Source organism: Phasianus colchicus, chromosome 5, assembly GCF_987193195.1.
Source record: "Phasianus colchicus chromosome 5, bPhaCol1.hap1.1, whole genome shotgun sequence".
NCBI classification, from domain to species: Eukaryota; Metazoa; Chordata; class Aves; order Galliformes; family Phasianidae; genus Phasianus; species Phasianus colchicus.
In genome coordinates, this window is record NC_143440.1 from 18717253 (window position 1) to 18734426 (window position 17174).

General features: G+C 42.0%; 1 protein-coding gene across 6 annotated transcripts in view; it reads left to right on the forward strand.

The window, feature by feature from the left end:
* Window positions 1-17174, forward strand: part of ANO1 (anoctamin 1) — a 78195-nt gene that overhangs the window by 23077 nt on the left and 37944 nt on the right. For all 6 annotated transcript variants that reach the window (XM_031593305.2, XM_090140744.1, XM_031593304.2 and 3 more), the window contains 2 exons: window positions 13858-14036; window positions 15798-16121. In XM_031593305.2, coding sequence (XP_031449165.1) covers window positions 13858-14036; window positions 15798-16121 — 503 coding nt within the window. The remainder of the gene's footprint in view (window positions 1-13857; window positions 14037-15797; window positions 16122-17174) is intronic.

Consider the following 17174-nt stretch of genomic DNA (forward strand, 5'->3'; position numbering starts at 1 on the left):
TGCTTAGCCACCCAACAGAAGGCAAAGTAGGTAATGAATCCATCTAGATAGCTTTGTAGCTTAAAACATTAAATTTCTTTCTTCATCTTCTAGAAAGACAAGCTTCTCCATCTATCACTGCTCCTCCCAGTCATTTTGCTTCCACTTAGAAAAGGGGTGACGAAAAATGTGAAGTGTATCCCAGAGGATCACTGCTGTTGCTCTTTGATTTTCACCAGAAATACTTTGCTTGATGTAATCTAAAATTTCCCTTTTTCTGAGATGTGCCTCAGAGATGGATAGTTATGCTGTGATCTACTGACATAGAAGAAAGGAGCCCTATAATGTCTACAATGCTAGACAGAACTAACATGTGATACCTCTGGAGAGGATTATGAACAGCCTGTGTTTGAGCAGAAAATGCATACCAGTTTTCTTAGAGTCTTGATGGACTTGTAAAAGAATTACAATCATAGGAAAGACATTTTTGTGGATGTTCCTTAAAATTGAGAAGTCTTGTTGCTTTTGAGCACAGGATGGCCAGTCAATGTAGTTTTATTCATAAGGTGTTAGCCATGGGTTGGATTGGCACAGTTTAAATATGTGCTGTTCTATTTGGAGAACACCCATGCTGCTACCAGATGTTCTCAGCTGCATTGCGTTGGCAGCTTCTCACATCACTGTGAAGAGTCTCCAGCAGTCCAGCAACTTGGAATTGTAGTTGCAGTAAAACCAATCTCTGCTTGGTTTCCAAAGAACATATGTTCAGAGGGTTGTCCCCTAACTGTCCCGTGAGAGATGAGCTGATATAGCGGGTGAGATTTTCTGGAGACCAAGCAAGAAAAATCAAAACTGTTCTTTGGAGGGAACCATCATAAGGCATAGTATAAAGACTCAGAAGAGTCTGAGCTAATGATCCTTACCTGTTTCAGTAGGGGGAGTCATATGTCCTTGCTGTGGACAGTAAGTTCTGTTTGTGAGAGGAGGTATTTCTTAAAGGAGGTTAAGCAAGAGATCAGATTTAGAAAACAGAAGAACTGCTTGACCATGTGGGGATTATCACGTTGTATTTGGCTACATTTCATGCATTCTGAAAAGTTTGAGAACTTCAGTGTCATCGGAACCTTTACAGAAACTGCCTAGACTTTGTCACCTATGAAGTAAGGAGTAAATGGTAAAAACTACGTGTGTCCTACAAACCAGAAGAGAGGGACTCCAGCTCAAGAGCAGTCAACTCAGAGACCCTTGCTTTTGAACATCTTGCCAATGGTGGGGACATTGAGGCATTCTAAGTAGCAGAAACTTGGCATCCCTGCTCGAAGTCACAGCAAGTTCTGCACCCGTGAGGGCTGTGACTAATGGGAGGCTACCAGCATGCCTATTTTGGTTACATTCAGTTTCTGATGAAGCAACAGGGCTCTGTTCAGAAGAACAGAGTCCTAAAGGTCATTGCTAAGTGCAAATTTTTATTTTCTGAATTGAATCAATGTTTTACAATTCGTAAATTTTACAACTGTTTGGTGTGGCTGAATTAATTGCATACATATGGGTATATGCAGATCATCTCCTTTCCCTCCCTCTTTTCCTAAGGCACGTCTCCACTTTGGTTGTGCTGCTGCATTTCCATATTTAAGCAGTACTCTGGAGTGTTTATTGAAGTGGGCATGCAATATGCCATCCAAACCTCTGGGAGTTACACCATAAATTTCCAAAATAAATAGGCAAAAGGAGAGGAGTCAAACAGGATACAAGTACTAAAAAGCCTCAAGATTAGCAAGATACAATCCTGTCTGTCAAACCAGCAAATAATTATTTCCCATGCAAAACAGCATTTCAGATGCAGATTTTTTTCTAATTGGCTGATTTTGGCATTTGGCTTCCTAAATCTTTTTTAAAAGGTCACAGACCAAGTCCCTTCCAAGACCCTGAGGCCCCGTTAATAAGCAGATGGATTAGCAGAAAAAGCAGTTGATAGTGGGGGTCCTGATAGGGTACTGTAGGAATTGCTGCACAGCCTGGATGTAGTATTTTCTTTCAGCTGGCAAGTCATGTTCTGGGGTGACAGCGTTAGTCTAAGCAGCTATCTTCTCACATGAGAGCTGACACTCTTCAGCTTTGCGCCTGGTCAAGTCATATCTCAGCTTGTACTTTTCATTAACGTTAGAGCACAGGTTTTCTACAAAATACAATTTTGTTGTGTACTTTAAGCCTCTACAATTGCAGAGCATTAATCAAAAAGATTTTCCGTGCTCTCTGAAGTTTCCTTGAAGCATTTGCTGAACCACCTTGCCAGGAGTTGTCTTGTAGTGGTGTTTCTGTCTATGGTCACTTGGGCTTCGCAGGCAAGAATCAGCCCTGCAGGCAAGGAATAAAGGATATAAATTGTTGATCTGTGTTATAAATACTTCCTAGAAGAATGCAATTAGAGATGAATGATAACAAGAAAGACGACTTAATTTCATGTAAAGAGAAGACAGCCTCCTGCTAAAATTAGGTCCTCCCCTATGAGGACAGGCTGAGGGAGCTGGGCTTGTTCAGCCTGGAGAAAAGAAGGCTGCGGGGTGACCTCATTGCAGCCTTTCAGTACCTAAAGGGAGCCTACAAAGAGGATCAACTCTTTGAAAGGGTGAGTGACAGCAGGACAAGGGGAAATGGTTTTAAGCTGAGGGAAGGGAGATATAGGTTGGATGTCAGGGGGAAATTCTTTACGGAGAGAGTGGTGAGGTACTGAAACAGGCTGCCCAGGGAGGTTGTGGATGCCCCGTCCCTGGAGGTGTTCAAAGCCAGATTGGATGGGGCCCTGGGCAGTCTGGTCTAGCATTAGGTGGAATGGTTGGTGGCCCTGCATGTGGCAGGGGGGTTGGAGATTCATGATCCTTGAGGTCCCTTCCAACCCTGGCAATTCTGTGATTCTGTGAAGAAAACAGACTCAGAAACTTGTTGCATGTTGTAATGCTGAAATATTTCTTCAGATAACTATGTTATCTGAAGGTGCTGTCACCATCCAGTGTTTTAGGGCACTAATATCCTTGAGATGAGTATTAGTGGTGTACAAAACTTTCTATTTCTTCTTTGCTGTTTGAGGAGCTTCTTTGAAGGATGCTGCTACTCAGGGGGATCTGACTTAGGGACATGGCTTGGGTGGGGATGGGTTGTTGGGTTGGACCTGATGATCTTAGAGGCCTTTTCCAACTTCAGTCGTTCTATGATCCTGTGCTTAGCTTTCTCTAACCAAGCCCCCTCCGATTTATGTCACGTATGCTTTCTTACAAGCTATGAAACCAGGGAATTCAGTAGCAGTATTTTGTCCCACACATTGTTGCTGCTTCTCCTCTATGGCTTCCGTATTGGCATGAAACAAATTTCCATTCCTTGGAGAGTAATTTTTCTTTTTTTTCAGGCTTTGGTGGCCAAATGGGTCTGTATTCTGAAATCAAATCTGAATGTCTGCCAGAGCAGCTACTGAAAAGGTGCCTTCATCTTGACTTTGGTCTGAAGAGTAGCAGTATGAAAACAAAAATTTATGCTTAACTGCTTGAAATTTTTTTAAACCACTGCAGCTGATTGAAATGTTTAAATATCATATGACTCCCAAATTAATGCACTGAGCAATAGCTGATCCAGCATTATGGCACCTGTTCCACTGTAACCACTGTTGCTTTATCACATCACTTCACAGAATATTAGCCAGTCATAATAGAAAATAGCAACAGCTATAAGTTCCAGAAACCCAAAAGGTTAGTAAAGCGAACAGTTCAAGGACATTACGAGAGAGCTATCTCAGATTTGAAGAAAGTTCAGAACTGCATCAACTTCATTTATATTTATTTAGTTGCCCTCCATTCCTTTGTTCCAGTTCCAGTGTTGACATAATCACTGTGATGAGGGAGAAGAACATTTCTTTTTTTCTCTTAAATGTATTTTAGATTAAAAAGTGAGCCCTTTGAGATAGTTTTTAAAGAGTATGAGTAATTTTATTTAAATAAATAAACCGAATATTCATGAGAATTGAAGCTAGAAGAATGTGTCATGCTTTTTGTAAACTGGCTGTAATTACCAACCAAGATAGAGTATGTGATAAAGCTTACAATTAGCAGCTTATGATGTATTTTTTTTTTTTAAGTTTATGGAATAGGAGATACCTTAAAAGACAGTATCCAAATAAATAATTGTTCCAAATATTTTGGTAAAGTAAGAACTTTTTTTCATACAGAATATCGTTTTTCAGTGCCTGAAGATGTGGTGTATTAAATTTTAATTCTGTTTTATTCCACTGTTTAGTTTTTCTCACTGAGCTATAAACATTTACCAGATAAATGAATAGAACGTTTTCATTAAAAAAAAAAAAAAAAAAAAAAAAAAAAAAACACAGCAAATGAATTGTAAAAACTTTAGAAAACCTTAGTAAAACTTTTGCTTTATGCTTGCAAACTTAATCACACATGGAGGAAAATAAATTCCTCTTAAATTCTAGGATGAAATCTTGGCCCTCTCCACATATCATGATTACATCATTTTCAATGTCTTCATCAGGAAATATGAAAACAAATAATGTTTTCTCTTTTTCTGTATATCTGCCTTTGTGTCAAGTTCTGGCTCTTGGCAGGAATCCCCATTTCCTTTCTTACCCAAAATATCTTCAGACTGTGGGCTGTGTGGGTTTGATGCATGGGTTTTGGTCCACTTCGTGATTATGTTTCATTAATGTCTCATCACCTTCTGGTTATCAGTTTTGCTAGTGACACCTTGTTCTCTAAGGGGGAGCAGTACGTTTTTTGTGCACTATAAATAAAATGAAAGCATTTTTGGTCGAGTCTTACATTGTATGGTCCAGGAGAGGCTCATGCTGTTCGCTTGCTGCACTATAATGGAATAGCTAAATTTGGGAATCAACAGAATCTTTGTCTACAAGAGAGAGGCACTGTTTCAAACTGTATCGTTTCTAGCTTATGTCCTGGTGAGTCCAACATTTATGCTGTTCAGAGCTCTTTCCTAAAGGAAAGAGGGCTTGTACATGTATTGAGAGTATGTCATAGCAAGACTAATGCCTGAATGCTGGTTGCTGTCCCAGCTCTTGATCACTTTTCATGGATGATGAAAGAATAATGAACAAGACAGAAACAGCTCTTTTTCTTTTTATCTCACTGTTTTTGAGATAGAATATTGAGCTACAGTTGCCCTTCTTCTATTCTGGTTTCATTAGTGCTTATTGTAATTGTGTGACATTAGAACAGTTGTTTGTTGCTGCAACACAAACATGTAAGAGCAGTTTAGGAATAAAACCCAGAGCGGGGAGGTTGCTCTGACCACCTGTAGCAGCCCCAAGAACCCTCCATGCTTTTTTGGATCTGCTTCTTAGCTTTCTATATGCAACACAGATTTCCTGGCAATTTCCTCTTTTTCGGTCTTCTGTAGTAAAAGCGGATTGACCAGTGTTCCTTTGAGTAACTCACACTCTTTAATGAATCTGCTACAAAACCTACGTGGCATCAGTTTACACTTGGACCAGGTCTTGACTGCCTGTTTGATATGAGGATGTAATAGATAGTAAAGATCATCAGAAGCTCATTACGGAGGAAACTTGGTGAGTCTGGGCTCAGTGCTGCTGTCACTACCAGCTTCCCTGCTGATGGCCAAACAGTGAGGAATGCACACCTCTCAAACATTTCAAGCTGCCTTTAATCTGGGGGTCTTGATGTGCCTTAAAAGGGTCCTGGCCCTGTCCTTGCTCTTGTCAGAACTGAAGGGAAGCTGGCTTTGTTCAGATTAGTTTTCTACTCCAAGAATTTTGCAATTCAGGACAGGACTATCAGGAGTACTAAGTTGGAGTATCTGTAGCATGTGCATCCTCAGGCACAGGGCAAGCTAGCTGACTTGTGGCACCTTATGGCAGTTAGATCCCAGCTCTTCCTTAAAAACAAAGAGCCCGCTTGGTTGCAATAGTGACTCCTTAGGCCTTGTGCCTCTGGCATGCCTAAACTCGGTTCATTAAGACATGGGACTGCATGGGAATTCTCTCAGGCAAGAGTTAATAGCATTTTTCCCCCATTCATTTGTGCTCACCTGCCTGATGTGAGATAAAGATTATATCATTTGCCAGTGAAACTTTGCAGTGGATTGATTGAGTTGATTGCAGTGTTTCTCTGTATCCAAGTTAAAACTGCAGGATCTTAATGCTTCCTAAAGCCTGGGCAGCATGTCTTCAGTCTTTGCTCAGCATATGATTATTAGTTCTATCAGCTGTGGAAAGGCATTTCAAATAGCACAAAGCTGAGGCTACCCTGGGCCCTGGCCTGAAAATTGCCTACCGCCACCTCACTATCAAATCAGCTCCACCTGTTCAGACACACCCAAATAACATGTATAATGTGGAGCTTTGCCATATAGAACCTGACTCCACCCAGGCTGACTCAGATGGGGGAGTCCTTGGCTCCTTGAATGCGAGTGTAGGGGAGCTACAACTGCTGAATGTGGTGACTGTAGTCAAAAACATCCTTATCAAGTTAGGCAAAACTTTCCAGAATATTTAGTCTTATGATGAGGTCCAAGGAACTGCAGCATCTCAAGAGGTGCCCTGCATATTTTAGAAGCTTTGTTTCCTACAACAAATCATCAGCTGCTGTGAGTCTTCATGCCTAAATCTGTGCTATCTGAATGCCCTTGTGACGCTGATAAATAGGAATTTAAACATAAGCGTTGATGATTCAAGATTAGAAATTGGAAATCTTTTGTATCGAGAACAGCTTTACCGGTCACTATGTGCTCTGACCTTGGTCCAAGGTTGCAGTCTACGAATGATACCTTTGCGGTAAACCTAATAGATCCTCCATTTTTAATATGAAGAGCTATTTTTAATAGTCTGGGAAGGAAAAATACATGAAATACTTTAAATGTATTTAAATATTTTTAAAAGTTGCTATGAGAGCTTAGATATATGTTGTCCCAATGCACACTGGTACTTTTCCTACAGTATCTTTAGTAACCTTTTCCTTTCATCTTAGTGCTCTCATTGGAAACAATTGCCTTCCCTTGGAGTATGCAAACAAAAATAATTAGCATCATAACCCTTCAAAACATACCTACGGGCATCCATGGCAGACAATTGGTCTTCCTTATGTAATGCACCTTCCTGTTCCCATGACATGTTTGAGGATGTGATGTTGCAGAGTGCATCCAAGGAAAATATCAGCAGGTGTTTTGGGAGGCAGCAGTAACTTCTGTAAGAAAGAGGGTTACAGTCTTTAGTTCCAGTGTGTTTTGGTGAATCATGCCAGTGTTTCTATTCTCATTAAAACTGGTTGAAACATGAAAATACTGCAAAGATTGTTCTGTATGTGTACCAAAGTAACTAGAAGCAGAATTCTTGCTCTTTTTGTCTATTTTACAGTCAAATGCTATCAAATTACAGAAATATGTAAATAATTTATAAAACTAATGATGGTTTGCAAAGAACAATCTGCATTATACTGGAGCGTGGCCTCAATGATGCTTTTCCTGGAATAGCAGCAGTAGCAAATCTGAAATATTTTTCCAGTGTCTAGTGGTAGAAGAGTAAGTGTGCTGGATTTTTCCTATTTTAGAAGCATGTCTGAAAACAGATGTACTTAATAAACCATGAAATAGTTGTTGGTAATTGGGGGGAAAAAGTGCACTCTGTCTTAGGTGGGTGTATGGGAAAAGGCTTTGTGTGTTTTTTGTTTTTATAAAATGTGGGATTTTCCAAGGTCTGCATATCTTGGTAGGATAACTTCTGTGACTCCCAGTAGTATTTATATTTACTGGTCCTTGAAAATGCATGTTCACCCTAAAGGTTCATTTTTCTGTCATATTTTTTAAGGTAATTGGTTCGACATGTTCTGATTTCACAGGCGCTGTATCAGATCAGGTGTGTTCAAACTTGGGGCTGCAGCGCTGCAAACAGCACCAATTAATCTTTATAAGCGAAAATAGAAGGGCAGAAATAGAAATGATGCCATAGTTGTCCAGCCTTCTTTTAACATGTTGCTGATAATAATAGATCAATAACTTTAAAGCTGTGACAGCCTTCTGGGAAAGCTGCAGCCCCATTCTAGAGAACCGCAGCTGATCCAGTACTGAGAAATGTGCCTGAGCCCACGTTTCAAATAATCCTGCTGGGAGTGTCCTTTCCTTCACCCATGTGACAGAGGTTGGTTTTCAGGCTCACAAACAGTGGGTGCACTGAATGGGCTCTGCTGTGTAGTTGGTAGTCCTAATGAAGTTATCAGCTTCAGCTGTATGGAGACTGCCCTGCTTTGGAAATATTTTTGTTCTGGGGAGGAGGCTGTCCTTGGAACTCATTTGATATCACTCTTTGATTTATTTATTTATTTATTGTTAATGAATTGGATCGTGCCCTCCTGTCTGTTCGCTTCATTAAGGTAATGCTCTGTGCAGACCCAGGCTGTGGCCAAGTCCTAAAATAAATGCAAAAGCACCGAGATGGGTGAGTTCCAGAGTGTCCCACTGAGCAGGATGTCACAGGAGATGAAAGGAAAAGGGAGTCACATCTTGGGAAGATGTCGACACGGCTGAAAGTAGTCACCTTGCTCACGGACAGGTCGGCTGCTTCTTACAGCAGCCCTTTGCATGCTTTGTTAGTGGCACTGGGGCAGCCTCCTGTGCTCTGAAGTGGTGCAGCCTGAGGCCACAGCTGGCTGCCAGCAGATGTGAGGGGAGATTTGCATCACATGCTCCTGGATCTGAATCTAATCACTTCTCAACTCCTGGACTTTGAACAGAACAAAAGTTCAGGACATGTACAAGCACTCCTTGGAGAGTGCAGCGATTCCTCATTGGGATGTTGGGCTCCGGCCAGTGCCTCGTAAACAGGTGTCAGGCTCCCAAAAAAGCCCTCCCCATGTGCCAGCAGCGGGTATCCTCGCTGGCGTGCCTGCAGCGGGATTTAGTGGGTCAGGAGGAATGACCCATAGGTCAGCAATGAGGCGCGCTGCTGGGCTGGCACGCCTGAGGCTTCCTTGACATTTGCCTTACCTTATTTCTCCTGGGGACGAAGCAGGGATTTCAGGCTCCAAATCTGACCAGTGAGCCTTTCAGTGTATTGGGTATGAGATAAGAAAGAGGAGGTAGTAATGGGTGAGTTGATTGTGAGGGCTTGTTTATTTGTTTCTTTTCCTAGCTCAAGCATTAACCTGTAGCTTTGAATATGGGCAATAAGGGAAGTAAAGAAATGGATGAGGCTGTGCTGAAGGAGGATTCTGCTGCTAGGGGGCAATATATATTAAGCAAAAACACACTGAGAAGTTTTTTGTATCTGCTCAAGTTTAAAAAACACAAAAGCATCCAAACAGAAAAGTACCAAATATTTTGCTACACTGGTATTTCTTCTTCAGAAAAAGCATAGTATAAACAAAATATGCAACTTTCTTATATCTGTGTATATATATTTCTATTTTTTTAAACAAATATTCGTGTGTGAGTGACTTTTTCTCCTCTCCATCACAGTGGGATCACTATCAGTTTCAGAGACCACGCACAGCACTTTTCCATCACAATTCATATGAAAGAAATGCCTTGAGTTTAAGGGATCTAAAAGTGTTTCAGAGGCTGCTGGGAAGAAGTGGTGCTCTGGCTCCTGGCTCTTTAAAACCTCAAGCTCAAGGAGTGTATCCTGCACGATCCTCGAATTTTCTTTCCAAATTCAATGAGTACTTATATAAAGCAAAAAGATAACAATCTGGACATTAGAAAATCTTAAATCATGCAGTCTTACAACTGTCCTGCTTCTTCCTTATTGAGAAAAACTGGGACAGCTAGCTCAGATGTCTTTATGACTTTTTGTTCTAGCCACTTTCTTAAGCATACTCCCTAAAAAAAGAATGCAAGAGGAGATAAGAGATGACTTCAGCTGCGTTGTGGCATTCATGTTGAGCGGTGAAATAGTTGTTCAGTTATTTAAATGTACTCAGCCTTGTTTTAGATCCAGAGCCAGATGGTTCTTTAAAACTACATTGTGAGAATGATGCCGTTTTCCATTTATTTTAATATTTAATGGTTATAAGAGATTATGACTATGATATTCATAAGGTAGTTGATTGAGGCGCAGTAGTGGGAAAAATGCATCTACTTCTCGAGCAGATTTTCAGCTCTTGTTCACCTGATCACTGAAGTTTGGCGAAGAAAGAGGCACTGTCTAAATGGGTGCAGGTTACAGCATAGTGTGCCAGATTTCTGTGGTAGAAAATTTGTTGTTAATTAGCGTTAAGAGGAGCTTGCCTGAGGATGTTTTGCAGCTGCAATTGAAAGTTGCACAAAGAAGCAGATGTTTCCAAGTATTTTTTAGTAATGTTATCTTGTTTCCTGTATTATTCAGAGTGAGATACTCACAGGAGGTTCAGGGGCAGAATTAATTGGAACTGTATATTTGATGGGGTTTTCTGAAATTCATACCAAATACTAAGAAATGACAAAATATCTAAAGGGGAGGGGGCTATAAGAATGAGGGAGACAGACAGCAGAGTCTGTTGTGACAGGACAAGGTGAAATGGTTTCAGACTAAAAAGGAGAGATTTAGACTAGATATAAGGACAACATTTTTTACAGTAAGGGCGATGAGGCACTGGCACAGGTTGCCCAGAGAGGTGATAGGTGTCCCAGCCCTGGAGACATTCAGGGTCAGGCTGGATGGAGCTTATAGCATCCGATGTAATTTAGGTGTCCCTGTTCATTGCAAAGGAGTTAGACCAGGTGGCCTATAAGGGTCCTTTCAAACTGAAGTGATTCCATAATTCCATAATAATACTTAATAATGCATAGAAGTGTTGGATGGGTCTGAGTTTACAATAGCAGGAGTTTCTACTGTCTTGAAATCTACGGAGTTTGGAACACTATCGGCTGTGGAAAGGGAGGCGAGATGGCAGCTCTTCATATGGCTGTGCTGAAACATGTTAAGCACTTCTTCAAGACTTTGCTGTAGCACTTTCTGGTTAGTAATAGAAAAGAGTGGGTTAGTCAATGTTAGGAGGCAGCGAAGCCAGCAATTGTCACGATAATCCTTTTCTTTCAGCTCCCTACAAAGAGATTAAGATGTGACTGTAGCTGAATTAGGATGCCAACATGCTCTGTGCTCTTCATTCTGTGTCTGCTAACTTGCCATAAATAATTTAGAACATACATTTAAGTTGAGATTAAATTATTGTCGTTATTTAATATGATTAACTCAAAATATAGACTTAGGTTTTAAAATATTGTGTCCTGTATGAAAAGATGTTCTGTAACAGAATGCTTTGACCTTTGCCAAATCAGCATATGTGAACTACTTGTAATCCTTGTGCGTTTATAATTACCAAAGTGGCTTGGATGGCTTTACTTAGCCTTAAATCCTGACATCACCTTCAAGCACAGAAATCAAACTGCTTGTAATTAAGATTGTATCAATGCTGTTCTCACCATTTCTCATCTTTTTCCAGTAGTCGTAATAAACCAAAATTTTATGATTCATTGCCTACCTTAAGCACTTGTTCTTTCAGATATTGCCAGGCTACTGATGCGTAAACAGAAATGTAAATATATGCTTGCGGACAGCTGATTGCTTGGGCTTACACAATAGCACTGAATCACCGGAGTAGGTCTCCTTGTTCTGCACTGCAGACTTAACAAATACAGTTGAGAAGCTCAGCAGAGCACAGGGAGTTTGTTTGGGCTCACTGAAGCTTGTGGTTTTCCATTCCAAATGTTTTTCATCCTAACTGTGGTTTCTAATCTAGTGCTTTTCAGTTCACAGACCCATTACAAGGCACAAAAAATATTTAGATTCAATAAGTCAGCAATCAACACTTCACTCCTAATGATCTTTGTGATCTGGTGGAGTACCTAGGTTTTATTTCCTACATGTGTCAGAGCAAGAGGAAGGAAAGAGGAGTTCTATAGCATTTAAGCTATTGTTTCTAGAAAATTATTTCAGGCATTCTTCCAAATCCAAATATAGGTAGTTACGTGTTCAAAGTTCCAAAAGTTGCTGTATTATTATGTATTTTAAAGCTATGGAGAAAAAAAAAAAAAAAGGAATATAGAATTGATTACATATGTATAAGTACTTGAGTGCTCATGGAGTTTGTGCATGCGCAGGTGTGTGCTGGGGAAAAACAGAGCAGAGATGTGTAGGGAATTGTTATCATCATGCTAGTTGCTCCCATTAGACACCTGATTTTTGTGTGCATTTCTATATTATCCCATAAGAAGATTATTTGAATATTACAAATCACTGTTCAAGTGATTTACTGAGTTTGAGAATCCTGTCCCAAACTCAAAGGAGTGAGCTAGGAGATAACTATTTCAGAATTCTAAGGAAAAGCCAGGGATAGCAGCAATGGCAGCACATATGTGCAGAGATGTGCTACGTGCTGTACGTATGAAATACACAAGGATAATTGCTGCCCTAGCTCTGTGCAAAGGTTATGGTGTTAATTGGTCAGGAGTGGGGAGGATGTGGATACCAGACATCAGATCTGAATACTGCAGTTCCTAAGAATGCCTTAACAACCCCGGGAAAATGTGGAGCTTGTTGAATGTTGCTTGGGACAGCAGATTTCCTAAGTATGGGGACTGAAATGAAGATCCATAAACTTATGAGAATTGCTATTTCCAGAGAAGCATGACTGATGGTTCCATAGAAACTTGGCTTTCTTACCCAGTGATCTTCTCTTTATAAGAAGCACCACACCTTCATCCTGTGGTGCAGGTGTTGCCCATGCTAACTCCTGTCCAGGTGCAGACCTTGCATTTGACTTAGCTAAGCTTCATGAGGCTGCATTTCTTCAGCCTGTCAAGACCCGTGAGGTGGCATCCCTACTCTGCACCTCATCAGATGTTCTGCATCCCATGCCTTCCACAAACCTGCTGGGAAATGCGATCTCCCCTGCCTTCTTTGCCATGCAACCCCTGAAGCTCCATCATATTCAGACAGATCATTGGGTGTAGAGCAGCATTCCCTTAGGCTAAGAAATAGCTGGCTAAAATGTGATGTCTTTCATCACCTCATCCTAAAGTCAGTAGGTAGAAAGGGAGCATTTCTCTAAGGGGCTACTTATGTCCTAGGACCAGAGGCACTGTGCGTAATGTGTACGGTTTTGTTTGATCCCTGTTCCAGAGGCAGAGCGTTGGGCAAGCTGCAGCAACAGATTTGTGCAGCCTAGCTGCTAGAATGTGCTCCTCTGCATGTTTTTCTTGTTTGTCTTTGGGGGAAAGTTAATTTAGTATCTTCTCAAGGCTAAATTCTAAAATTCTTGCTTTATCTTTGCTCCTTAGACAAGCAAATCCTGCTCCCAAAGGGTTTGGAAAAAGGCACAGCTCTGCAATATTTTGCTTCAGCGTCAAAGTAAATCAAATCTTGGAAAACTTTGCCTTCCATTGCATGTATAAATGTACATATACGTGTATTAATGTACAAATGCAAGCAATAGTTTGTTTTTCAAGAGTTAGCTGGTGATTCTGTTTGTAGTGAAATTTATACATGAAATCCTTTAGCCCACTATAGAGTTAAATACTAAGTAGGAACACTAAGGGTGCCTGGCAGAGTAGGACTGAGTAAACCTGATATTCAGAAGTCCATGTGAGTCGGAACGGTTCACCACATTCTATGCAGTACATGTGTACCTGAGGGAAAGTACACTTAGTTGGTGTGATAGCACCATGGTGGGGATGTCGGGGAGCATTCCTCAGAGGAGGAGGTTGAGCTCAGGGCCACGGGCTCCCAGACCAAAGCAAGGGGGGTGGGAGCTCTGCAGTGAGGCTCATTGGTAGCTGAAGGCAGGAACAGGATACGTCTCAGCTTGGGTGGCTCTGGGAGGAGCAAGTGTTAGGATTAAAGTGTCTTGATGAAGTTGTTCCTTTTCCTTTCAGACGCAGACAGTGATTTTCATGGGGTGGATTTTCTGCCTGACGACCTCAGTGAGGTTCCAGACGAGACAGGCATGAGGGTGAACAAGAAATACTCCTGCCTGCCTGCTGAGGAGAAGGGGATCCACATCATCAACATCCGAGCTATTGAGGATATAGGATATGACCAGCATGAAAGCACAGTGAGTAAAGGACTTGCCAGATATGCAGCAGCTGGCATGCTGTGCTTCTTTCCTTACCTTATTCCCAACTGTTCCCTTTCCTTGGAGGCTCTGACAGTCTCCCCCTTCACTTTCAGGGGTGCAGAGGAGGCTGCTGCCAGCCACGGCACCTGCTTGTTTGGTGGGCTTGGTGTGTGGGCTGGCAAAGGGAAACAAGGGATCCTTTTTTTAACTCCTAGCCTAAAAAGGGGTTGGTTATTCTCAGAGTAATCTGTCAGTAAGACTGTGGCAACCTTTAAATCTCTGCCCACGCTGAGCAGAAATGTCCAAAATTGCATGCAAAAACTATTGTTAGCAGAAGTAATGTTAAACAGTTTGTAACACAGAGCAGAGGTTTTTTTCCCATTGTCAGATCTCTAGTGTCATTAATTGTGCCTTGGTTAAAACTTTTTATCAGCAGTTTTAAGGGAAGTTAGTAACATAAATGCACAGCAGGATTAGGAGCTGGCTGTGTCATAAGCGCGTAAAAGAAAGTTTATTCAGGTGAAGGAATGGAGGTAGAGTGAGCTATGTAACAGACCTTGCTGGAGAAGGACTCACCATAAAAGCAGTGCTTGATTCATTGTGCTTGTGCTTAATTGGATTTGAATGTTGTGGAATGATTCTGTCAGGAAGGTTTTGAAACCAAGATGCCCTTTCTTTGTCTATTCTACAAGCAGAGGGACAGGGCCATGCGTGGTCTTAGCTGATGCACCTCCCTGCCTTCGTGGCCTACAAGAACCTTGCAGAACATCCTGCAAAGACTCTATTTACTTCTTTAAATCAGGACAACAGGCTTCTTTGGAGTCCTTTTGCTCATCCCTTTCAAAGTGCAGTAGAGGTACTCTTATCATTAGGGAATGCGTTGAGGCTTTTGGAAGCAGAGTGCAGCAGACTCTCCTACAAAGTCAGCCAGTCCTCAAGAGGGTCAATTTTTCAACAAGTTCAAAGAAAGGCAGAAATTAATATCTGTTAGTACTTTGGCATGTCTCTGTAGCTATCCTGTCCGGTTTTCAGGCAAATGTGTGAAAACAGGGCTGTGTTTTGAGACTTAAGTTTCTTGTGTCCTGCAACACTGCACAGCCAACCTATGCAGCATTAGTTCAAGGCAGAAATAAAGCCCTTGCCACCCTCAGGTTATGAGGCAGCCTAGGGTTTGATAAGTGGGGAGAAGAGTGTTGAACTCAGCTAGCAAGGAGCCCACTTCCCTGGCTGGAGTCCAGCACTGGCCGCCCTCATCACCCAGCTGGCTCCCTTCAGTCTGTATGGGGGCTGATCTCTTTCTCAGATGATACAAACTAGCAGCAATAGATAAAAGAAGTGAGAAATGTTTGCACATGATATCAATCTATCTGTCAGAACCAAAACACAGATGTCCCAGATGGAAGAGGACAGATGATCTTAGTGGCAATTAGCCCTCAGCAGAGACAACCAAAGCTACCCAGTAGCTGACTTATGAAGCAGTGTGCTGGGAATTAGATTAAATCCCAGTCATTTTATCTATTTACTTATGGCCAATGAAATCCCAGCCGGCTATCAGGAAAATTGCGAGTGTTAACTTGCAAAATTGTTTTGAGTGAGTAGCATGTAGGGGCTCCTCCTGCAGGCTTGCTGCCTGAGGTTAGGTCTCAGTATGCTTTTGGAAAGCAGTGCTTGATACCAGGCCCTGGTCTGCTTGGTGCCCATTTGACTGTGCGCTAATTATTCTTCTCCTTCCCTCCACACCCCACTCCTTGCTTCTAGCTATTGAACTCCCTATCCAAAAATCCAGATGCTGACTGCAAGTATGGACTCTACTTCCGAGATGGCAAGAGGAAAGTCGATTACATCCTGGTCTATCACTACAAGAAGTCTTCAGCAGGGAGGACGCTCACCAGGAGAGCCCTGCACAATGATGCAGGTGCCAGGAGCACCAAGCAGGACCCACTGCCTGGGAAGGGTGTGCAAATGGAGATGGGTGAGAGTGAGCCCCACGCTGACTGCCACGAAGATGACAAGAGGTTTCGCAGGGAGGAGTATGAGGGAAACCTGGTGGAGGCTGGCCTGGAACTGGAACATGATGAGGATGTAAGGAGCTGCTGTAGATGTGTAATGATGAAAAGGATGGCTGGTGGGTAGATTTGGGGAGATCACAGTCACAGAACCGTAAGAGTTGGGAGGCACCCATAGAGATCATTGAGTCCAGCCCCCTGCTAAAGCAGGTTTCCAACAGCAAGTAGCACAGGCAGGCATCTAGGTGGGTCTTGAATGCCTCCAGGGAAGAAGAATCCACCACTCTCTAAGCAGCCTGTTCCCATGCTCCATCTCTCAGACAATAAAGAAGTTCTTCCTTATGTTAGCATGGAACTTCCTGTGTTACAATTTCTGCCCCTTGCCCTTGTTTTATTGCTACACTCCTCTGAAAGGAGTCCACCTACGTTGACTTGACTCACGCACTTTAGATATTTATAAACAGTTATGAGATCCCCTCTCAGCCTTCTCTTTTCCAGTTGTGGCCTCACCAGTGCAGAGGGGGAGGTTCACCAGGGCAACTGGCCGAACTTCTCAGCCATCACTGATGATGGCACATGCCTTACTGCCACACAGCTTGCTGGTGTGTTATCATAGCTAGAGGCGAGGCTTAGATGGCTGTAAACAGCAATCAGAGATTGATGGGTTGATGGTATGCCTTGGGTTGAGTCCACTGATAATTCTGACTCTGATGAGGAATATCTGATGCAGACAGTAAAATTTTCATACCTTGGTGCAGCCTCTGGAGAATCATGTTTGTGCAAAGTGCTGTGCTAAATACTCTGGTTCAAGCATGTGGCTCTGGGTTGCAGTTTTGCTCTTTCCATTCTCAGATGTGAACATTACAGCCCTTCACCTGTACCCTGAAAACAGCATACTCTATTAAAAGACCATTAGACTGCATGAAAAAGTGATTTGTGTGAAGTACTGCCAATGTGTGATTAGTAGAAATAGCCGCAGTCATATTAATTTCAAAGAAAGCTATTACAATTAACTGATCCAACCAATATGCCTGAAATCCCCATGAGAGAGGGTGAGCGTCTGTGTTGGTTTTGTTTGCTGGATGCAACAGTTGACATTCAACACCTAGAACAGCGATCAGTGTTAAAT